General features: G+C 48.8%; 1 protein-coding gene across 2 annotated transcripts in view; it reads left to right on the forward strand.

Annotated features, from left to right (window-relative positions):
• Positions 1 to 24,727, forward strand: part of LOC126548498 (PH and SEC7 domain-containing protein 1-like) — a 425,618-nt gene that overhangs the window by 192,702 nt on the left and 208,189 nt on the right. For both annotated transcript variants that reach the window (XM_050196708.3, XM_050196709.3), the window contains exon 2: positions 6,656 to 6,722. In XM_050196708.3, the coding sequence (XP_050052665.1) occupies positions 6,656 to 6,722 (67 nt within the window). The remainder of the gene's footprint in view (positions 1 to 6,655; positions 6,723 to 24,727) is intronic.

The raw sequence follows: 24,727 nt of genomic DNA on the forward strand, positions 1-24,727 counted from the left end.
TATTTCACGGCCGGGCGCAAGAGGAACTGACGATCGCGGCTCAATCTTGGGAGCGATAGGGAGGAAAGAAGGGAAGCAGGGGGGGGGGGGGGAGGGGGGCGTCTACTCCGGTAGCAACTGCGTACTTTGCGAGCCGTATCCTTGAAAGCGATCTGCAGACGACTCCGGCCTTTGTACGTGCTGTTTTCTCGCCGCTCAGTTTCAGTTGAAGCGATAGACGGCACGAAGGTCACTTCGCTCGCTGCTGCTGCAGCGCCTGCTCACGCCAGCGTTTTGACTGCGAGTGTCCGGGTTCGTCGGGCGTGATGTGTTCATGGTTTTCTGTGCGCACTGACGGCATGCTTGTTAATTCAGTTAGTAAGCGAATGTTTCAAAGCTTATACGGCCAATAAAACTACTATCCCCACTTCGTAAAGTTGTCTACAAATTTGATATCGTAAGGGATGCTTCTCCTTTCGGGCGAAACCGACTTTTTTTAAGCATTGTTTGCCTCTACTAATGTAGGGGTGTACCTAATAAGTCCGTATCGCTTGTGGAAGAATTTTCCCGAGTGCCACGAATCATCTGCTCTAATCTCGAGAACATTTGGCGTGTCGTACGCCACGTCGTTTCAGTATACCTACGTTTTCGCCTAAGGGGTGCTGTCTCAAGTAAGTAAGTGCGCAACTCTAGCACAGACGGTTCGATCGCCCCCCTTGAGATACATTGCGCGACCATGTGAAATGTCTCCTACCATGGTATAGAGGGCCTTATTTCATGGCTTTAACTGGCTAAGGGACTATAAGAGCTGGGAAGCGTCGCACGTTTGACAAGCATTGCCACCTGCCTCTTCGAGTGCCGCGAACTTGGTCGAAAGTGAGTTGCCTCCAAGCTATCAGCGTGGTGTACTATAACCGTGCACGTGATTAGGAGAGAGCGACCGCCTTTTTAGCGAGCGCAGTCGCATGTAGCCACACATTCGAGTAGGGCATCGCGTAATTATTCGGAGGGGCAGTATAGTCAGGGTCGGCGGCCGAGGCTCTCTCCCGCGGCGAACTGCTCGTTACTAGGAAAGTAGGTGCCGAGTATGTTAGAGAGAAAACACGACTGGGTACCACTACATGAAAAAAAAAAAAAGAAAGAAAGAAAAAGTACCTGGTGGCCTCGAGCTCTTGGCCTGTGCGAGCCATTAAAAAGTGAGTGCTGTCGTGGCCCGAGTTTATTTTGCCGCCGCCGGCCAAACGAATGCACCAGTCGGTGTGCCCGCCCGTTTGCAGCTACCGCGGGCCCGCGTCCGCTTTCTTATCGGCACTTTCCGGTGCCCTGGCCTCGCGACACCCGGTCCACTATTTATGAACATGGCATGCGCACGCTGCAAGCCGCTTGGTCACGGGTGACTGCTACCTGTCCCCGCAGGATGCAGTAGATGTATAAATTCTCAGCGCGAGACCTCTGGGCTTTCAACTGTAAGTATCGCACGGGGCTGCAGTAAAGTTCACGCGCCAGCTTTGTCAGGCGCAATTTTCGATGCGTCAAATTCGGTTCGCTTTACTTGCTTTTGCTTTTGTTCTTTAGATTTCCTAGTTATTTGTAGCGTTTACTTCATGAAGTGAGGTATTTTATTTGAACTCAGCGTTATCGATAATTCTAAACATTGCGGGCTGATGGATATTTATTGCAAAGCTCTTTTCTATTGAGCACCCGAAACTACGATACGCGATCGCTGCTGTCAGTTTTACTTTCTTTTTGGCGCAATAGTGTCCCCCGTTTGACCCATACACTGGGAACTTGAAACGGTTACGTATATACATGCACTGTCAGTATTGGGGGCTCTATCCCATCGCTCGAGATCCGTTGCCAAGATTGGAGTCCGGCATGAATTCGAAGGTAGCGGGCCCATGCCGTCGTCCAACTTATCCACGCTGAGGACGTTGATGAAGGGAAGAACTGCTTCTCATGGAGAACGAGGAAAATGGGTTTATTTACAGTATTTAAATCAGTCTAACATGACTGCTTGAGAAAAAGAGTGTCAGTCCAACATGACTCCTCAGAGAAAGTGTGTCAGTCCAACATGACTGCACGAGAGTAGTGTGTCGAGCATCCGCACAACAGCCGTTTTTAAACACTCGGTCCGCCGGCGATACAAGGCGGCGAATGTTCGTTTCGTCATCGCAAAACTAGCCGCCTCCCGCGACAAGGTGACGCGAGCGTTCGTTTACTCATTGTAAATTCGCCGCCGCCCCGAAGAACAGTTTACGCACACAAAGGCACACACATTCCAAGGTCTGGAGCCGACGACAGAGGGGCGCCGTTCCGCAGAACAGTTTACGCCCACACACACGCAAACACACAGGTGCGAAGGTCTGGAGCCGATGTCAGAGGGGCGCCGTTCCGGGTACCTCGGAGACATTCTGGGTAGCTCGTTGTCCTGCGTGCCGGCCGGCGCATGGGAAGCGACATAAAACGGCTTTCCCGCGGCAGCTTGCTCACGCGTAGCAAATCAGGTCCGCGCTGGGGACCTCGGGCACAATAGTTCGTCCGTCGAACCCGTTTCGTCACTACGGCGATGGGGCTGGTGGATGGAGGCGGTTTTCAGCACAAAGCCCGCTTCTTCGAACGCAGCCTAGCTGCAGCGACAGAGAGTGGGGGATGCGCGTCTTGTCCCCCAGTCGTAATTGGGTGGCAATTTTGCCTTGCAGCTCGCCATTCTGAACAACACACATATGTACACACACACACACACACACACACACACACACACACACACATATATATATATATATATATATATATATATATATATATATATATATATATATATATATATATATATATATATATATAGTATGGGGTTTTACGTGCCAAAACCACGATGTGATTATGAGGCACGCCGTAGTGGGAACTCCGGTAAGTTGGACCACTTGGGTTCTTTAACGTGCACCTAAATCTACGTACATGGGTGTTCTTGCATTTCGCCCCATCGAAATGCGACCGCTGTGACAATATATATAATATTAGAGAAGAGAGAGAGTTTCGACTACCTAAAGCCGGGTCCGATCGATCGGTTCCCCTCATCGTCGTTCATTACATACTGTCAGAGTTATGGTCGTAGGGAGGACCTGGTTCTTCGTTGGGAACTAGGCGTACAGGGTTTATTTGCATATTTACATTAAAACGAGGGATACATTTGACAGTCTAGCGTGACTCCCAAATGGATCACGCAAGACGAAACATGCGACGCACCAGCACACAGCTCCAAGCACACTGCTTCTCGAGCACGCGCACACCCTAGCAGCCGGATAACTGCTGCTTAAAAGCCTCTGTCCTCCCTAGATCCCTAGGGGAGGGAAAACTCCTGTCCAACCTTAGTCCAATCTGACCGTCCACAGTCGTTGGGACGTAGTCGACCCGCCTTTTGAGGGGGAGGGCTCACATACGCATTTTGGGTTCCCAGAACCCGAGTTGAGCGGGTCGTCGTAGCCAGATGGTCACGCTTGCACCAGCCGGCGCCTCTTAATTCCAGAACTGGCTTTCTCCGGTAGTCACCACGAGTGTCAGCAGACTGTGAGGAATCCTGGGGCCGGAGGAAAAATGTACGGCAAAGCACCCTTTTCTTAGAGAAGCTCTTCTTGCTGCAAAGAGACCATGAAGGCCACGGCAAATCAACCAACAATACACGGTCCGCCAAACGTGGCCAGCCCTGCTGCCACGTTTGGCACCACGAAGGCACATGGTGGAGGCACATGGTGGATTAACGCTGCCGTGGTCTCCACTTCTCCGAAGGAAGTTCATGGCCGGTTAGCGCTGTCGTCTTCGCCGGTTCTCTGAAGGGCGCCACCACCGCGGGTCTATCGAAGCACCTGCAGCGGGCTGAGATAGCTTTGCAGAGCAGTACCCTTGCAGGCGGATCGTAACAATACCCAAGGTTTCGTCTCCGGCAGCTTTTGATGCCTTCAGGTAGCACACGAGGTTTTATTACATTACACCTTGCGCCAGAAAGGATGTTCTACATCCGCCGCTAAGGCCGTGAGTGGTGACGCTGGCAAACACTCGATCCCAGAGGTAACTAGTACACATTATTAGATTGGAGTGGTCGTAGTCGTAGGGAGGACCTTGGGACGACAGGACTAGGCGAGCAGGGTTTACTTGCAGGAATTACATTTAAAACAGGCCATACATCGACACTCTAGCGTGACTCCCAAATGGAGCCTGCAAGACGACGCATACAGCAAACAGCTTACGAGCACACAGCTCACTAGTGTAGTTCGAGCATGACAACGAGCACTCAGCTCCCGACGACGAGCACGACAACGAGCACACAGCTCACTAGTACATCTCTAGCAACGACAACGAGCACACTCTCGCAGCCGACAACCGCTGCTTATAAGCTCTCGCCCCCCCCCCCCCCTTTGATTCCAAGCGAACGGAAACGTTCGTCCAGTCATCGTTCGACGTCACCGTTCGACGTCACCGAAGATGACCCGCCCTTTTGGAGGAGGCGGGCTCACATACTCGTGTTGCACACACACACAGGTGTAAAGGTCCGGAGCCGACGTCAGAGGGCTTCGTAGAACTCTGCTCCGTCAAGGGTGGCGCTGCCGAGTACCACATTCCTGAGCTGACCCCGCTACACGTGGCTGCCGGTTATCCGCAGTTCTCTGAAGTGCGCCCCGTCTGGTTGGATTGGAATACGTGCAGCGGGCTGAAATAGCAGGCACGTTGTCACCCCGTACGGCCATTCCTAACAACATACATCAATACCAAAGAAAGAAGTGGTTGGTCAAACGGCGCTGCGGTCGCTCATTTGGTAAGAGCATCGCACGCGTAATCTGAAAACGTGGGTTCGTATCCCACTTTCGGCCAGTTTTTTTCATTTTTTTTTATCCTCTTTCAGTTCTCTGTATTTAAAATTTCTACGTTTCAATCAAATGAACAAGTGTCCACTATGCTCTCTTTGTTGTCATATTCTGTTGGCTTTATGTGGCTGTGACTTACTGAAACCGGACCGCTCGGTTCCCCTTCTTTTAGTTTTTCTATATTTCGATTTGTTTGTAGTATACATACATATATATAGCACAAACAGATCGAAGATGACTCCGCTTTATTGTAATAACGCTGTCGACAGTTCAGCATATATCAGACTTCTTCCACTAGGACCAACACACATTAGGGTAAAATACGTATGAACACAGAAGTTACAGCGCATGATCATGAATCAAAACTAGCCTTACAGTCGTATTCTCATGCGTATATCAACGAAGTGACTTTAGCTGTAACCATTACTTAATGCTTCGTGTAATGGCTTTCTTCATGAATTCTTGAATGATTGTCTAATTAAACGGAATGTAGAAATTAGGGGAAAAGATGACAAAGCGACGCGGGAGCGCTTTCATATTTTTTACAACCAATAGGAAGGCAGCTGCAAAACGGGCATTGAAGTTTCAGATCACGGAGATATCGCTACATTTTTAAAGTTATAAGAATGGATATTATACATTTCAAATCATTATTCACCGTGTGGTTTGCAGTCGGCTAGTTCAGTACATTTTTACCACAAGGGAAAATTTCTATTATATGTTCATTATTTAGTGCGGTCGGCTAGAAAAAAAGATCAGTGGAACTTTCTCATGTCACACAAGTGAGTACTTCTTGCTTTAGTGTGGTGCGGTGGGGTTGGCGGGCGCTTTATTGTTAAAATTTGAAGGTGAGGGAGACGCTGGAATAAATTATTCAGTAAGTGCGGGGTGGCCTATCAGTGCTTGTGACGTGAGAAGAAGGCTCTAAAATTGGGAGGTGAGGAAAGCTGTCCACCTGTGGTCACAAAAGCGATTGTCCCTGCTTCGGACTGAGCATACATGCTGCTTGTCAAAACCATTCGCCTGCGACGGACTTTTCGTTGATTGATGTCCGTCCTAGCGTCGCGAGACGTGGCTCCGCGTCAGCGCTCAAGAGTGTGAGCGCCTGACGTCGGCTAACGATGGACATGAGATGCACTTTCCGTGGCTACGATGCCCCTGCTTGACGTCGCCTCTTTGGTCCATCGGGGTTCCGCGGCTTCGAACGTTCTTTCTTCTCCTTTCGTGATTTTACTTTCATTTTTTATCTCTGTCCGTGAAGAAGTAGCTCACCCTCCGGGCAAAAAACCTCGGAGCGGGGCTTCTTGGGTCGACGCGCTGGACTCTGTAGACGCAATCGTCGTCGCCGCCGCCGGTCGCCGAGTAATGCAATTTGTCTTGAACCGTTGCTGCTGGCCGCGATATGCCCTCGCTTGCTCGTTTTGTTTGCCTTTTTTCCCCCGCCTTTCATGTGTTCGCTGCCTAGTGTGCTTGTCTCTTGCAGTGCTGTCGTTACGCCGTTTTTCTTGAGCCTTCGCCGGCATCTTCACCATACGCCACCGTCCAGACTAGCGTCGCAGATGGCTTCTCGCGGTCGTGCGAGGAAAACTTGAGCGTACTATACATAAGCGCGTCTGAGCTAAAGGCGCCACTGTCTGTTTTTCTTGTTTTTTTTTTCTTTTCCCTCTCGCTGTGCGCGCGTGTGGCTACTGTTGCTGGCCAAGTTTCGTTTCGGTCTTTTTTTTTATGTTCGCGTTTTGAAAGTGTTATTGTTTTGGCCCCCACAGTTTGTTCGACGTAAGTAACTTATGTCGGTCGTTCCCGCTGTCTCCCGTTTGCAGCTCGAAGCGGGCGACGTCATTGTCGAGGTCAACGACACCCCCGTGGTCAGCTTCACCACCAAAGAAGGTGAGTTGGATTGTGGCTTTTATTTCTGCCCTGCTCTTCGTTCTTTCCTGCATTGCACTTCGGAAGTGGTATCATGGTTTAAAAGGTAGCGATGTCCTAGGAGCTGATTCTGAAGACGCTATAATAAATAAAGTAAGGAAATATAGGAATGTTTCGACGCTCGATAAGAGGTTTTGTCTGACCATGTATTGGCAGCAAGCTCTCCCTTCCGTTCGTTGAAGCGAGAGGTTGTTCCTTGCGTAGCATTTAGACTGCCTTTCGAGCTCGACCGAATTGTTTTGTTTTTGATCATCATTCCAGGTCACCCGAAATTATCAGTAACACATTCAAATAATGACATTGTCTTGATGAATTGGGTTTGTGAAGTGGCGAAGTGTGTCATGAGCAATCATGTTGTTTTTTTGCAGAAAAGTAAGCAACAAGCAAACAAAAAAAGCACACACACACACACACACACACACATAAAATAATGTGTTTGTTGTGCTTGTTTGTTTGTCGCGTTATAACATTTGTTTTATTTCCATTTTTGACAACTCCTCACCCTTCTCCTCCAACCCCTAAAAAAGAAATAAAGAGAATACTACTTTTCGCAAATACCGCAGTTGTGTTTCTTCACCGGGATTGTCCGAAAAGACGGAACTGCGCTATCTGCCAGAGCTTTGAAATTATGTGCTGGAAATAGTGAAAATAAAGCAAGTGGTACAATATCGGTGCTCCTGTAAGCGTAAGTTGCGCCCGTTATTAAAAGCGACCTTACAGAATGCATTGCAAGCTGTGTGAATGCGAGCACCGTGAGGTTATTTTTTTTTCTTCACTGAGGACCCATTCGGCTTGCGGCCGATCGACCGGCGTTGGCCTACATTCCTTACACTCCCATTTTTCAATCTCAATATCTCTTTCGTAGGGTAGATACGAGTGAATTATACAGGCCATTTTGCTTTCAGTAAATATATTTTCTACGGAAACCTACAGCAGTTGACCTAATTTAGTTTACTAGTTCTGCTGCCATTGTCTGGCTAATAAGAAAATTTATTAATATAATAATTACGGGGCGGACGGAATATGTTTATCTTACAGAGCTGAAGACTGTCGTTATCCTTGTCGCAGGTTCCATCGCCGCAGTGGCTTAGCTGCTGTGTTTCGATAAAGAATGGAATGAAGAAAAAAAAAGCTCGTATGTTAGATTTAGAGAGAGAGCGATGAAGGCAGGGAGGGGTTAACCAGATATTAGTCTCCGGTTTGCTACCCTGCACTGGCGTTGGGAGATAGGGATAGAAAGAGGATATAGAGGAAAGGTTAAAAAAGATGCACACAAAGAGACACACATACACGAACGGCGTTCCAGTTAGAGACGTTCACAGAGGCCAGTGGATCGCAAGAAGCGCCAGTAGCGCTTGCACGGCATTCTTCTGTGACGTTAGGTCCGGTCGATGGTGTAGAATTCCTTCTTCCGATAGTGGTCGGTCGTCCAGGTGGTTGAGTTCGTGGCGAAAAGATTCCCTCTGTGGACTGTACTGCGGGCATCGCACAAAATATGGCCAATCGATGCTTCATGGCCGCAGTGGTCACAGGTTGCGGTGTCGGCCATCCCTATGCGGATCACATAGGCTTTGGCAAAAGCAAAGCCCAACCACAGTCGATACAAAAGCGTGACGTCCCCACGGCGAAGCTTTGATGGGACTCGAAGGCTTAATGTGGGATAAAGGAAGTATAGTCGGGAATTCCTGAAATGTGGTTCATTCCATTGCGACGCGGTGCACTGGCGAGCAAGCTAGCTTCCGTGCTGCTTCAGTTCTAGAAAGCGGTATTGGTACGTGGTGGTACTCAGTATGGGCTCAACGGGCAGCTTGATCGGCCCGTTCATTGCCGATAATTCCGCAGTGACTTGGAAGCCATTGGAAGGTTATTTCATGGCCTACATCACTTATATGGTGGATCGTCTCTGCAATCTGAAATACTAGCTGTTCGTGCGGTTCGCGTAATAAAGGTGACAGTAGCGACTGCTGTGCCGTCTTTGAATCGCAGAAGATCGTCCACTTGTGGGGCGGTTCATCACCGATGCAATGAAGGGCGGTAAGGAGCGCTGCGAGCTCTGTTGCCGTCGACGCTGTCGCATGAGTCGTCTTAAATTTGATGGTTGTAACTTCCGCTGGTATCAACTGCCGTAGCGGAGCTGTTTAGAAGGACACATTCATCAGTGCAGAGAAGCGTAGAGTCACGGTAGTTTTGGTACAAAAGTAGTAACGTGAGCTGTTTAAGGGCTGACGATGATAGATCAGCTTTTTTCGTGATTCCATGGTATTGTTAGGTTAATTTTTGACTGAGCGAGGCACCGTGGAGGAATCGAAGGCCTTGCAGCAGGAGTGAAACACGCTGGTAGTGATTCACCATGTGCAATTGCCGTTTGGCTGAAAGAAGTGTGCTGTCTGTTCGCTGGTAGAGAGGCTAGGTGGTGGCGAGGAGTCCTGACAAGATGCCTTTTTTTCATCTCATTTGATTACGGACCCCATTGAAGGGGTGTTACATAAGGGGTCGGTCGGTACATACAGGAAAAATCGAAAACCATATTTTTATTACAGTGCAAGGTAATTTGTTACGGTGTTCAAAAATGTCGAAGGACAGGTTATGACTGATTTCGTTAGAAAGGGCGTTCCAGTCTGTCGCTGCATGAAAAAAAAAAATGAAGACGAAAAAGTCATGGTGCGACTGGAGATGCGTGCCGGGGAGAGATTGTATGGTGGCTTGCCGAGTGAGCTGGAAAAAGAACTTGTGAAAAATACAACAAAGACTAGCAATGCGGCGACGAGCTGCAAGCACTGATAAACCAATTCTGTTTTCAGGGCCGATATGCTGACGTCGTAAGAGAACTTAGAAGGAATAAATCTTGTAGCTCGATTTTGAAGCGATTCGAGTTGATTGATGAGATATACTTGATGCGGTTTCCAAATGGGGGATGCGTATTCTAATTTCGTCCTGACAAGAGTCTGATAGGCTAGTAATTTTACATTTCTTTGGGGCGTGGCGCAAAGGGCATTTCAAAAACCCGAGTGTTTTGTTAGATGACATGATGTTCGTAATGTGCGTTGCACAGGTTAAAGCACTACAAAGGGTTACTCCGAAATATTCGTAGGAAGGAACTAGTTCAAGGTTGGTGTCAGTGATTTGGTACGAGAAAACAAGTGGATTTCTACGGCGGCGGAAGGAGACAGTCTCACATTTGTTAGGGCTTAGTTCTATTAGCCAAAGGTTACACCATTCATGAACACTTCGGAGGTCGTTTTGAAGAGACTGAAACGCTGTTAATTTTACGATAAATTACGCACTCGTCTGCAAACATATGGATATTCGAAGATACATGCATTGGTAGGTCATTAATGTGAATTAGAAATAGAAGTGGACCAATGACGGACCCTTGAGGGACGCCTGAGGTTACAGGGGTGGAGTTAGATGTTCGATTGTTGACAAAAACTGATTGTGAACGGTTACTTAAAAAATATTTATTCCATGCTAAGCAGGGGCATAGCCAGGAGGAGGGGGGGGTCTTATGGGGCTTCAGCCCCACCCCGAAATTTTTCGTCCTGTCATGCACCGCCGACAAAAAAACCCCCGGCGCCGAAAATCATTCTGTATTTTGTAGAGAATGTATAGTTGACGCTCGAAAAGACATTTCAGCGCGAACATTGCGAACTCTGGCTGGATTTCGCGGTAACGCCCATGCACCGAGAGTCACATGACGCAAGGAGCTCCATCCGGGCTCAAAGTTTCAAGGTCGTTTTGATGGCGAGGGGGCTCGTCGCGGTATCTCGCGGAGGCCGCAGAATCTACGGAGTGCATGAATTTAAATTCGGAAACTTTATGGGTATAGAGTTCTCATAACTTTTTGATGCGAAAAAAATTAAGATGCAATGAAATTCCCAAAGTCGTGCTTTAGATCTTCCATTCCGGAACTTTGTGGGTTTAATGTTGTTATAAACATTTGACGCCAAGGTGCATTGACTTTTCTAAAGTCGTAGATCGAACCATACTACGAGGCAAGCGAAATCAACACACTATCAGACAAGTTGACAAAGCACGCAGTGAGGTCCGATGAGACGAAGCGTTGTGGGGGTCATGTCGCAGAAAAGAATACGAACATTTCTTTTCACCTGCGCCAAAGCGTCAATGTCAAGACGCTAAAGCCAGCAAAGGTAATCGCATTATTACTTATTTTTTTGCTACTTTCACTTTTATTCGCGAGGACACATTGAGCCTCTTCAATTTTCTTGTTCTCCGTACCTGCCGGCTACCAGAGCCAGCCAGAGAGCATTGTTAAGAACGGCCCGCTGACGTGAAAGTTTTGCCAGCCGGTTGCGACAGCGTGCGTCAACTTTTCTTGGAACGCCACCGGTACGCTCTAGCCTCGTCGCCGTTGTGACTAAACGCGTTCGGCGGACCAACTATTGTTACCGAACCCACCAACGCCGACCTGTTCTGCTATGAGCGGGGCAGTTGCCGCGGGAACGTCTACGAAGGCCCCTTCCCACGCGCCGTCCAAGACGCAAGACAATGGGCACCCGGCCGCGCTGCAGGGGTCAGCTCGGGGAATAAAAGGCACCTTTCCTGACACAAGCCCCGAGTTCTACGAAGTCCGTCTGACGTCAGCTCCGGACCGTGAACCTCGCGCAAGGAAGTGTGTGTGTGAGTGTGTGTGTGTGTAAACCGTCCCGCAGAGAGGCGACTTGTTTACGATGACTGGACGAACGTTTCCGTCACCTTGGGATCGAGGGGGGGAACCGAGTGTTTATAAACCGCTGTTGCGCGGCGGCTCAGGACACTTTCTCAAGCAGTCATGCTAGACTGATGTAGATACTGTAAATAAACCCATATTCCTCGTTCTCGATCAGAAGCTGTCCTTCCCTTCATCAACGTTCTCAGCGGGGGTAAGTTGGACGACGGCATGGGCCAGCTACCTTCTAATTCATGCGCGACTCCAATCTTGACAACTGATTACGAGCGTTGGGATTGAGCCCCCAATCCTAACAGCATGCGTTTTTCTCGTGTTGCCCCGTCCACCGTGCGACCACTTTTATGCGCGTTCGTTGTTCTCTGGCTGAGTGGATTTGGACCTGGCAGGGTTTTGGACGCTTTCTGGCTAGCAGACGAGAAAAAGAAACAATGGTCGCTCGTCGCCATCACTATGGGGACTCGACGGATTGCAACGCGTTCGTTTGAGCGCAACCTCTCCGGAAAGTCTTGTCTCGCCGGTATAGGATGCCGAGCAGTATGCGTATGCGTCTCTGTGGACCAAACGTCTCACGTTTTCTTCGGTATTCCTTCGGTAGCCACGTTGTAGGGGCCCAAAGTAGGCGTTCGATTGCGGCAAACATGCTTTTTTTTGTGTGTGTGTTTTTTTTTTTTTTTCATTTCGGTGGCCCTGCCCTGCAAAAGAAGAAAGACATTGTTGCGGTGCAGCGGATTGTCGCATGGTGAAAGTTCGATTTTGTTACTTCTTTTGCGGAAAGTAATGGCTCACGGGGCGCTTCAGTTCCCGGATACTCTTATATTATTGCGATAGCAATAATATGGACACTGCGTGCAGGCGCATTCCTGCCGTCGCCGTCGTATTCCGTGTAAAGTCCAAGGGCGATAACATCGTGACCGCGCGCCTCAGGCTGTATGTGCGAGTGAAATCGTAGGGGCGTGGCAGTGGCATGGTAGTGACATGGGTGAGCCGACGATGGTGACTCAGTCTTGTGTGCGCAAGGAAGAAAAGCGGAGAGGAAAAAAATAAAAAAACATTAAATTATGGGGTCTTACGTGCCAAAACCACTTTCTGATTATGAGGCACGCCGTAGTGGAGGACTCCGGAAATTTCGACCACCTGGGGTTCTCTAACGTGCACCTAAATCCAAGTACACGGGTGTTTTCGCATTTCGCCCCATCGAAATGCGGCCGCCGTGGCCGGGATTCGATCGCGCGACCTCGTGCTCAGCAGCCCAACACCATAGCCACTGAGAAACAGCTATAATGCCAGTCACTCTTTTTGCAGCCCACTACTGCACACGTATTCAATCCACATGATTAAATCCGGCACGATTGGAGCACAGTCCGTTCGCGAAAACCAGGTTGCATTTCCGACAGCTGATTGCACAGAAGCAAGGTGGAAGCGGTAGTGATTTCGTATTCGTGCGCTGTCGCTGAGGGTACGTGCGGCGCGCTGCCGAAAGCGCCATCTCCTTTCCCTAGGACAAACTGCTCCGCGAAAAGGGTCAATAGATGCCGGGTGGAACTGCGCGCCTGCTCTGAGCAGGCGGAATCAAGAGAAAAGTCAACTGCCCCCCACCTCCACCCTTTTCCGCACAGTAAGCTGGGCCACATGGGGCGTTTGAGTTGTATTCGATTGTAGTCTTAAAGTTTATAACCTAAATATATACCATGCTCGCGTAATTCACATTTGTTTATAATTCGATATTTGTTTACTAATTCGCGCAGATTGTGTCCGCGAAAGCACATCAATCATCTGCGCAAGCAGCATTTTTGTAGTAGCATTAGAGATGCAAAACTTGACGAAATTTAGGGGGCGTGAAAAAAAAATACTGCTTTCTTTCATGTCTTTTTTCAAAAAAGAAATGCGAAAAATTCTTGAAGAAAAAAAAAAAGGCGATTAGCGCACAGAGCTATAAAAAAACCGACACGTTTATTTCTCTTAGCAATGAAAAGACTGTAACTGTTAACATTATTGCATCTCAAAAGTTCTAGTAGAGCTTCCGGGTTCAAAATCTAGGCACGTGATTTCACGTCGTCAAAGCATTGACTTCACATGAAAGCGTCAAGATCGACAGTTGTATCAATCTGTGACCGATTCATCTCCGCTTGATGTGTCAACGCTTCGCCCTGCTGGTGACGAAGCCTTCCGGAGATTGTGGTTCGAGTGCTCCTACGCCAGCTTTTGCACGCGATACTCTGCGAGCCTGTTGCGTGGCTTGGTACGCACATTTCCAAAATCGGACTAGTTTCATTCACATGTCGCAGAAAAAGAAGGGGGGGGGGGGATCTGCCATACGCGACAGGCGAGGGGGCTCAAGGGTTGCTTGAAGCAAAGTCCTTGCCACCACGTGGATGGATCCAGGTGCTTCGCAGACTCCCAAATCCCTTCTTTTGACCAAGTTATATATGCATCAAAAGGAGTCGCATCGCAATGAAGCTCTTTCTTTCTTCTTCAATTTCATCCTGGTTGAAAAGAAAACGAAAAAAAAAAACTCTTTGTCCCGATTTTTTTTTTTTACCGGCTTACGTCCCTAAGTAGCATAACGTTATTTAAATTACTGATGCTTTAACTTGGAAGGCTTTGTATAAATATTGAGGTACTTGCTCAAGGAAGCATAGAACGACAGAAAGCTGAGCTAGTTGGTAAGGATTCATTATGCGAAATTGAGGTGAGGTGAGAGGTGAGTTTTGTGTCTTCTTTCTTTTTCGCCTCAGTGCTCCCTTCAGTTTATAGTCGGCGTTCGTGTTGTCCACTTCTCTACTCTTGTCTCCTGTCTGCACGCCTCACCTCATTTTTGCATAATCAAGGAAGCAGTTTACTTATGTCGTGAAAAATATTAGCTGTGTGAAATTTATTCCTTGAAATTGTGTCGATCTGGCCCAAATTTAGGCAGTAGCAATACCGTGTCTAATTCTGGTATGCAGGATGTTCCGTGTAACTTTAGCCAAACATTAAGGATATGCAAATGCCAGTTAGCTGGACAGAACTAAGGTAATGTTGTTTGCCGTCACTTGGAGATACGCAGATAATTTTTTTTTGCATTCTACCTAATTACATAATTAGTCTTAATCAAACAACTTCTCAGAAATTATAATTAGATGAAAAGTGTAAATGAAAAAAATTCTAGAGCAATATGAAAAGAAAGAAGAACTCCCGATACAGCTTTCTGTCGCTCAACACGTGCTACATAAAAGTGTTTTTCCTAGCTTGAAAGAAGCCCACAAATGCACGCAAAATTGCCGCGAGACTGGCTGCTCGAGGCACTTTGCGCGCATTTGTGTAATTTTTCGCATTGGCACTTTTCATCGAATTATAATTTTTGAGAAATTGATTGATTAAGACTAATTATGTAATTAGGTAGAATGCAGTAGAACTATCTGCGTATCTCCAAGCGACGGCAAACAACGTTACCTTAGTTCTGTCCCGCTACGTGGTATTTGCATATCCTTAATGTTTCGCCAAAGTTACGTGGGACACCCGCATATACTTCTGTTACATTAGATTGTTTTTTTTTTTTTTTCTGAGTTAGTTGTAAGTTTGATGTTGAGCCACCTGAATTCGGATCTGTGCCCATATACACAAAAAAGTTCTTACGCTAGAATTGTTCGTGGGAGCAAATTCCAACCGGTCCTGATGCTGTAGATATTAGTGAAGGCTGCCATGCCAGGCTGTGGCAAAGAGAACTTACGAATGGAAAGTTTAGTGAATTCGACACCTTGTCGCCTTTGCAGAAGTTTCTTGACCCGCAGGCATGACTTACTGTGCGTTCACACATTCACAATAAACGGCTCGATCCTAAATTCTTATGAATGGTTTCGCTCTATTATACACTCGGGTAATTCCAATTGTAAAAACTACTCAAACGTGGGCGCTTCGCTCGTTTGTATACGTCTCGCAACATTTCGTTATTTTGTTAGAGAGAGCCGTAGCGCTTCTATACGCGTGCATCTACGGTCGTACGTGATTAGTGTAAGCAGTGTTTTGAACGATTTTAGTTGGGCTTAAGTTAAGGTGATTGATTTAAATACCCGATCCGCACCTAAATATCCGGTTTCGGCACTGTCAAGTTTCTTCCCATCTGGTTTAAGTAATCAATACGCACTGGCGCCACAGATCTTGCTACCGCAATCACTTATTAGGCTCATTGCTCTTGCTTCAAAGTTCGATCAAACGTTCTCTCTGTTGGGCTTCCCGAGGCAAATCGCCTCATTGCATTTACTACCTGTTCCGGCCTCGTTGCCTCCTTCGATCTGCTCGTTTTCTCTTGGTTCCGTCCCGGCCTCGCCACGAATAGCGTTGCCTTTCTTTTGCGACACTTGGTATAGCTTATGCACAACGCACCCTGGATGCGTCCGCTCAACCGGGGAGCACGCACCGCGACGGCGTCGATCCGCAAGCGCGGTACACTCTTAGGCAAAGTTACACCCTTTAGCTTGCCCCTTCTGCCACACAACAGTAATCGTTATCTGCCTTGATGCGTTTCCTTTCTTTAACGCTGCGAGCCCGGTACTTTCCAGTAACGAACGGCACGCTCGTTATCAGCATGGAACAGTTTACACCATTTGGAGTGCCCCTTCTGATAACGCTCGTGCGGTTCGTTACTGGAAAGTTCCGGGCTCGCAGCGTTAAAGAAAGGAAACGCATCAAGGCAGATAAGGATTATTGTTGTGTGGCAGAAGGGGCAAGCCAAAGGGTGTAACTTTGCCTAAGAGTGTAGTCCCTGCGATGACGCGAGGCCTTCGCCGTTCCCGCGCCTCCTCGTCGACGTGTCGTATCTTCACGCGCCGCTGGAAGCTCTCTCCCAAAGACGGTGTTCCGTCCTTGGCTCCGCCTGTAGTGCCTGCCGGACGCTTTGAGTCAGCCCGCAGTGCGTGCCTGGCGTTTTCTTGCGCGCGAGAACGGACGCGCTTTGTCCCCCGCGCGTGTTGTGTCATCGCTTTCAGCCGCTGGCGTAACTTGGTCACCGCGGGGGCTCACGTTACAGCCACCGAGCTCTCGCCCAGTCCCGTCGTGTCGTCCTTACTCGTATTCCGTGTACTGTACTCGCTTGTAGCGAAGGCTTGCTCTGCGCGCTGATTTTCCGCATCGTATTTTGCTACTCGTGTCGCTTTGTTTTGTGTGTGGAAGTCTCTTGTAGGCTTTTGCTTTTCGGAATGAGCCCGCATTGCGCTCGGTTTAGGCTGGCGACATCGAAACGTTTTACTCTCGTTTTGGAGCAGCCACGCGGGGCCTTTCTGCGCATTGCGCACACCGGAAGCATGACTCGCGAAGGGGCAACTCGTTGCCAGCCTTCCTGTCCTTTCTTTTTCCCCAGGAAACTACTTGTGGTCCTTGCCGAGGCGTCGTTGGTAAACGCGTGCTATTCACCTATATCCCCTCGCGTGCTCGTCTGTATATACACCGTTACCGTGTTGATGCAACGCGCATCTTTGTTTAGGGCGGCCTGTCGTGTGTGAAGGAATGTAACGTTGCGCAGCGCAATTAATTTTTCTTTCTTTCTTTTTTTTGTGGGGGGACAGATATTGTTTTTGAGTTGTGGAGTGCGCTAACGAGCGTATACGTAAACAGGGACGGTCGCACTACCAGGAAATTTGAGGTGTAGGCACAGCAACTGCCTCTTAATTGTCAGGTTTACATGGATGAACGCCGTGGAAATTTTTCGTCGTATGAACTTTCAAAGTTATCACGTCTCACGTAAGGTAATTGGCTAGGAAGGCGTCTAGCATCAAATGTACTAAGCAGGTGTGGCATGTAGTTTGAGGTGTAAAATGCGCATTTCAGCGGCGCATGGGACAGCGTGAAAATGTGTAGACACGCAATATTTGGGCGGCGAACGTGAAGCCTAAGAAAGACAATGGTTTCTTTAGTTCTAGGATACGATGCTGCTAGGCCCTGCGTTGCTCGTGCGCGCCGGTCGTCTCCGGCTGCAATTCCCAGCCTCGCCCTGCTCACGGCCCGGATAATTGTGAATTGTGGCCCCGTGCAGATCGCTAGTTCGATTATCGAGTCAGGCTACTTCGATCCCGATGGCAAACGAGCACGTGTTTCTCCGGTATGGAGCGGCCGTGCTCACACACATGGCAGAAGCGTGGTTTGGTTTCCACGCTCCTTTCGCGCGTTACCCTCCCGCTTTGGGTGCTGTTATTCTGATCGCGATTCGCATTCATGTGAGCAATGAGCGTGTGCCCGCTTGCCAACTCGCCCGAATTTTTCGTAAACCTTACGAGTGTGGGCTCGTTTTACGAGTATACGAGTGTGGCGTCAAGCTTTACGAAAAATGAATTCGGTTCGCGAGAATATTTATTTCTTTGGTCCCCAAATTCTCCATTTGGAAGTCTTTCAGCGCATGGTGAAAGAATGCAATATGGGGTAATGGCTTAGAGCAAGTTTACACCGACAAGTTCCTGAAGCAGTCGCGAAAACAGTCACTGTGAGCTAAAAGCAATGTGTTGCTTGTCACTATTTGCTTCTAAGTTTGTTGTTGCTCTTTTGCGCTTCGTCGAAGGTAAATCATGTCTAATAAAGTGCGTTTGTATCACTGTAAAAGCGTGTGACCAGGACAAACTTCAAAAAATAAAAGCGTGCTATTCCCTTCATGCGTGGCCATGTGTTGTCTTATCGCGACGTCTGCGAGACCTGCTATTCCAGACATTGTCAAACTCCACCATATTGACAAATTCTGTAATGGTGGCATTTGAGCCAATCAGGGACGCTGTAAGCACTTCTTTCGGGAAATCAGAGCTGACAAGATGGCGAATTCGACAATATGATGGAACTTGAGTGTCCAAAACACCACCTCTGTTCTTCGCGCTATATATGGCGAACAAATCCACGCATTCGCTTTGAAGGCTGTGGGCACCGGTCGTTGTAGGCGATAAGCAGCATGCTTGCGCGCATCAAGTGCATCCTGTAGACTATAGCGCGTGTACGGTAGCATTAGGAATGGCGTTGGATGCATAATCGGCGCACCGTTGAATGATATAGACTCGAAGCCGTTTGGCAAACAAATTTTTTGGCACAGACGAAGCATCTCAACATGCACCTCACGGACCCACAACGACGACCGACACGCTGCTTATTTATCGCCTGACGCGTTACGTCGGCTGCGGCGTACGCGTGGCGCGCACCTCAGAGCGCATATTTGGTCGCGCGAAAAAAAGAAAAAAATAACTATGGGCCCGCGCCGGGATAACGCCACGCATGGCCGTGCGAGGCGCTCGCATCCCTATATTGATAGCAATTCCGTTGACTCGATTCTATTCCTTTCTTATCATTCACCGTTCACGACCGGCTGATCCTGGTGATAACTTATTCGAAGCGCCTCTTTGACCGCTGACGAAACGCTTAAAAGAAAGAATTGTAATAGAATCGTCACATCATCCAGGGCCAGATCTCGAACCCAGTAGCTATACCTCCAGGTAACGCTGGCGCACACCGCAGCCGGCCGCTCTACCATTCGTTAATACAGACCAGCGTGATTCGCATCCTGTGCACACCAAACCGCGAAGCATGCCTTGTTGCGCTGTGCTCTTCCACTCGATATGTTTTTTCCAACTTGTCTTGCAATTGTCTTTTCTATTTCTTTCATTGCTTCAGCGGTAACACAATGCTTGCCTTAACTCAAACTTTTCCGACGATGGCGCCGTAATTATAATTCGACAGCTTGCGAAGCGCGTAATTAACCACGGCGCGACTATTTTCTTACGCTGGCTTCACATAAGTTCACGCATGTCGCCATTCGTTTGCGAAGCGTTTTCCGTGGAGCGAACGAAGCCTCTCGCCGCGGCTGTTTTACGCGCTGCGCTCGTCCCAGGTTGAGTAATTAAGACTTTGGGGAATTACTGCTAATTAATCACTTTTCTGATGGTCTCCGCACATCAGCATTTTTCTTTTCTCATTCTTGAGTGAGGAGAGCGGTGTCTGAATACTGCACTCGTCTTTCCCTGCTCAACGTCATTATATACTTGGACGATAAATTGTGCTTCCGCCCACGCTATTGAATTACGTGCCGTCCCTCGACGTTTGGCATCTTCAAAAACGATCTTGGTCTGCTAAATGTTTCCCCTTTTTCCCCTGCCGTCATTGCGTCGCTTACTCCACAATGAACTTTTTTTAGAATGAGTGTTTCTTCTTTTTTAGTGTATTTGTTTTTTCTACCTTGCGTTATGTTCCTGTTTTGTCGGTATGCTGCGTTTTATCGCGCACCTGCAACTTCGTGGTTAACTTAGACCATCTAATGCGGTTCTTGGCGGTCTCGTTTGTTATGGCTATCCTACATCTGTAAGGCCGAGCATGCGTCATTCAAAAGGGTCCCTGAAACGGCGGAGAAATTTTGTAGACGCATAGAGGTTACAGCTACAGTAAAATTTAGCGCCACAATTGAAGTGAAGCATCTCAAATTAAGAGAGCTACAGGCGATTGCAAGTTACCCTCCTCCCTAGGCATACATTTTCTCCTCATCTAGTTCGCCGAGGGATCGGGGCTATGCTCCGCCTTCACTGGCTCTGCATCATGATGGTACATCGTGTCGTCTACTTCCAGTTGTCTTGGAGCCAGCGCCCGAAGCCTCTCCAACTTCTGCGCTAGCCGCCTGGCCATCGATCCCCCGCGAGAGCTGTCCAAGCAGCGCGCGTTTTGTTGCGAGCGTTCTGTCGCAGCGTCGACTGTGTCCGGCATTCCGGTAACCGCAGCCGGGCTGGGCGTTTTGACGGATAGGCGGAGGTGTAAACTAAAGCCCCTCCGTGCTACTACTGCTGTGATGAAGTGGCTTAGCGTAAACGTGAGTGGCCTGGACGGTGCAGCCACCTGGTGGCGTAGAGCTTAACCAGCCACACACAAAGCTACTATTGCTGTAACCAAGTGTCAAACATTTAAATAGACGATGTTTTCATGATTAGGCTCCTACCGAAAATTTACATCAGCAGCAAAGTATAATACACTTGGTTACTGCTATATTAGCTTTGTGTTTGTCTGGTTGAGCTCTGTGCCACCAGGTGGCTGCACCGTGCAGACCGTTCACGTTTGGGCCTCCGCTCATCCGGTGAAACGCCCAGGCCCAGTGCTCTTGCGCATGCGTTTACCTGAATACCGGACACGCTAAAGCTCTTTATTATGGTAGTAATCTTCCGGCGTGAAGTGACGGCTGCAAACGCGTAGATGCTGGCGCCGAACGGATACCGACTGCCCGTGCACTGTAGCCGCACCACTCGTATGTTGTCTTGCAGACGGACACGATGTCGCAGCTTGACATGTTGGCGATCGCTAGATTTTCAGCCTACAGCGTAACAAGGGGGATCCATGTTGCTCGCGAAAAGAAAGCTCGAAGCCAGCATGCACTGACTGCGCAGCTCACGTCAACACGGAGAACGTTGTAACTTAAGCAAACGACATAATTGCTGTGCGCCAGAAATGCTTGAATGTAGTGACAAATTGTCATAGGGTGTTCTCTTTCTGTTACCCTTCTTTTTTATAGAAAGAAATTAACCAACTATTACGAAGAACATTTGTTCACCATAAATTATTGATGTCTCTACCTGGGTAACCAATCAGATAGCTCGCCCAACTGACGTCATATAGGCAACATGCGTCAGTTGGGGTGGGGCAGCTGAGAGCTCAGGGGCGTGGCGCCCTTGCTATCGGTAGCGAAGTACATTTTTGAAACCTTATAATAAATTACACTGTTTACGCGGAGCGCTTAAATGTGTCACTTAATGATCAGAACGACCTACCCTAAAGAGTTAGTACTTTTATGAAAAATCATCAGAATCGTTCTAGGGTCCCTTTAAGCGCTGTAGGAGTTGAGGAAATCTTACCGCTGACGCCAGTTGTAGGAGTTGAGGGGGACTTCGAGATGAAAAACTTGGGAGGTTTATTTACATTATTTACAGTGAGAGTCAATTAACAGTCGTAGAGTCATTTCGGGCCGGCAGCAAATCGGACGCTGCGGCCCGTCGCAAGAAGTTCGAGAGAGATGAATCAAGGGATGTTCTGGAATCTCTCTAGAATGCTCTTCTGCTGCTCCCGGTCTGCGTCTTTTAAGCCCTTCGGTGTCTTGGCTTAAAACGACGTTCGGCCAATGGGCGAGCCCGCTCAGATGACGCCATTTTCGGCCAATGGTAGGCGCCCGTGCGATGGTGTCATACCCGGCGAAGAGAGTCGCCGCTTGGTCCCCCTGCGGTCTTGCCTTGCTGACTTACAACTCGCCGTCACAATAGCCAGGTGGGGGCGACGGTGGACCAAGGCGGGCAGAATTTCACGGTGTCTTACTTCTCCCTGCGGTCTTGCCTCGCTGGCTTGCAACGCGTCGGCACAATGGGCGTATGGGGGCTATGCTGCCAGGCCTTCCCGGTACATCACAGCCGTCTTGCTTCGGGACCCACTTTACTTGTAACAGTGCCGGGCTATCCCCTCCCCCTCGCTTTCTGGAAGAGTCAAGCATTGAATAGCTCCACCGGCGGCGTACGAAGTGGGGGCCTTCAACTTGTTGGCACGTGCGCGCCTCTGGAATGTGGCATCCGTGTTTCTGCGCTCCTTACTTAGCAGTGGTGCGATTCGATGTGGTCTGGGGAACTCGAAGTAGGCTCAGGAAACGGCCCCATATCTAACAGCGCATACATTATTGTAAGGCCGGGAGTGACTGACAGCAGTGACCAATTGTGTTCTCTTAGGGAAGACAGACCGACTCAAGTAAATGACCGAATGACACAGCTCTCGCTCTACACAGGTTGAAAGAGAGGTGACCGCGAAACCGATTGCCCGATCCCTCCCCCCCTCCCCTTCATATGGTAGCGCCGTAGTGTCCGGTGCCCTTGGCCCCTCTTGGCGCCTGTAGGAGTGACAGAAAGGTTAGTGCACGCTAGCATCGACATGTGTCCGTCGGTATGCGAGAGCCTCGGGCAGAGAAGTCCAGTTAGACAACCAGCGCTAGCAGCGAGAGAGAGCACTACTTCATCCGTGCCGCGCTGTACTGTTTCCTCCTTTTCGCTGGCTGTCGTGACGGTAACGACGCAGAGGTAGAACGGTGAGACTCAATACTACGTACAGCGTCCTGGGCTCTAACATCTAGCTACGTGTAGATAGTTCGCCTGTAAACAGTGTTTGTCATACTTATTCAACGCTTCTAGTCTGCTACTTCGCCCCTGCTGTTACGATCGGCCAGCGGGGGCAGTGAACCAAAGTGTGTGAACCCTCGCCTTTCGACGACTCTGAACGTTCCGATTGGACGAAGGTTGGGCGGCAGGGAGGTCAAAGAAGGTTTTAAGCAGCCGTTTCCGGCTACTGTGGGGGCTTCGTTTTTCAGTCATGCTAGACTGATGAAATGTAACGTTCTCCACCCTTCATGTAGATATCGTAAATAAATCCCATTTCTCTTCATTACCCATGAGAACGCGTTCCTCCCTTGAACAACGTCCTTAGCGTGGATGAGTCGCACGACGGCATGGGCTAGCAACCCATTTTCACATGCCCGACCCCAACTCTTACACCGTCGAGCTATATCACAGAGACCTCGTCTCTCAACACCAGGGGAAAAGAAGCGTAACTGCATCTCTCAGGTCTTCGCGTCTCATATGAAACTTTGGCCGTCTCCATGGGTCGAGCATGCGGTCCACGCTCGTCGCAGCGACGGCCTTTGTGACAGCGGCGTGACTCTCGCATCTTCCAGCTCTTATAACGCAAAAAAAAATTGCGAGCACCAAGAATCGAAAGTCTATCGAATGAATGTTCTCGAGGTTAGCTAAGCGCCGACCCGTTAGTTCGGTGATTTACGTACGTGCATGTGTATACATGAGCTGTTTCTTTTTCTCTTTTTTCTCGTGTGGGGGGTTCCAGGCGCTCATATGCGTCGGTGCGCGCATGCTTTGGGAGAATTTGCATGCGAAACTCGTCGCTCTGCCGCATGCGTTCGCGAGTGAGAAGCCAGCGCCCATCGTGGTGCTCTATAAATCATTGTGGAAGATGCTGGGAAGGGCTTGATTCGGTGCGCCCTTTGCTGTTGCGCCTCTACTCGCACGAGTTGTCGTCGCGCTCGTTGAAAGTTTTCTTTTTCTCTTCGTACATTGCAGAGCTTTATTTCCCAGTCGTATCGTCGTAATGGCCGACGTATACTGCGAAAGTCCCTGGTCATTAACATGCGGCCGTTCTCGTGTGGCCAGTTTTTAGGCGCCTAAAGCTGGGATTCCCCTTATACGAGCATTTCTTCTTATTCGGCGGCTAGTTAACCTCATTCATTTTTCAAACTTTTTATTTCTCTACACTGTAAACCACTTACCAGCTTTTAGGGGATTTCGAGCACCAAAAACACCATTTTGCCGTGCAGGAATTAGCAAAAATGTGGGTGTAAGGGTGTTTTGATTACCGAAACAACCTTTTCGTTTCTGTAAGTGTGTATTGTTCACTGAAAACACCTTTTTAGTGCCAAGGGCAGGGGCGTAGCCAGGGGGGGGGGGGCTTATGGGGCTTCAGCCCCCCCCCCCCACCCCCCGAAATTTTTTCGTGCTGTCCATGCACCGCCGACCAAAGCAACCTCAGGCGCAGGAAATCATTCTGGATTTTGTCTAGAACGTCTTTTTCACGCTCGAAAAGCCATTTCACCGCGAAAATTGCGAACTCGGGTTGTATTTCGCGGCAACGCCCATGCACCGGGAGTCTCATAACGCAAGCAGCCCCATCCGAGCACAAAGTTTCAATGGCGTTTTGATGACAAACGGGCTCGCCGTGGCCTCTCGCGGAGGCCGCGGAATCTACACTCTATCATGGAATCTACGAAGCGCGTGGATGTCAATTGCGAAACATTATGGGTATAAAGTTCTCATAAACATTTGATGTGAAAGGTGCATTGACATTTCCAAACGTGTGCTTTAGATTTTCAATTGCGGAAATTTGTAAGTTTAATGTTCCCATAAATATTTGATGCCAAAGGTGCATTAACTTTTCCGAAGTCGTACAACGGGCCATTCAATGAGACAAGCTACATCAACACACTATCAGACAAGTTGACAAAGCCCGCAGTGAGGCCCGATGGGACGAAGCGTTGTGGTGGTTCATTCGTGCCGTCATGTCACATAAAAAAATATCAACATTTTTTTTCACCTGCGCCAAAGCATCCAGTGAAGACACTAAAGCCAGCCAAGGCAACTATGCTCTTATTTATTTTTTCTACTTCGACTTTTAATCGGGAGGGCACATTAAGCCCCTTCATATTTTTTTTTTCTTTTTTTTTTTTTTTTTTGTTCTCGCTTACCTACCCGGGGGCTGCCAG

This window comes from Dermacentor andersoni, chromosome 1 (assembly GCF_023375885.2).
Source record: "Dermacentor andersoni chromosome 1, qqDerAnde1_hic_scaffold, whole genome shotgun sequence".
Lineage (NCBI taxonomy): Eukaryota > Metazoa > Arthropoda > Arachnida > Ixodida > Ixodidae > Dermacentor > Dermacentor andersoni.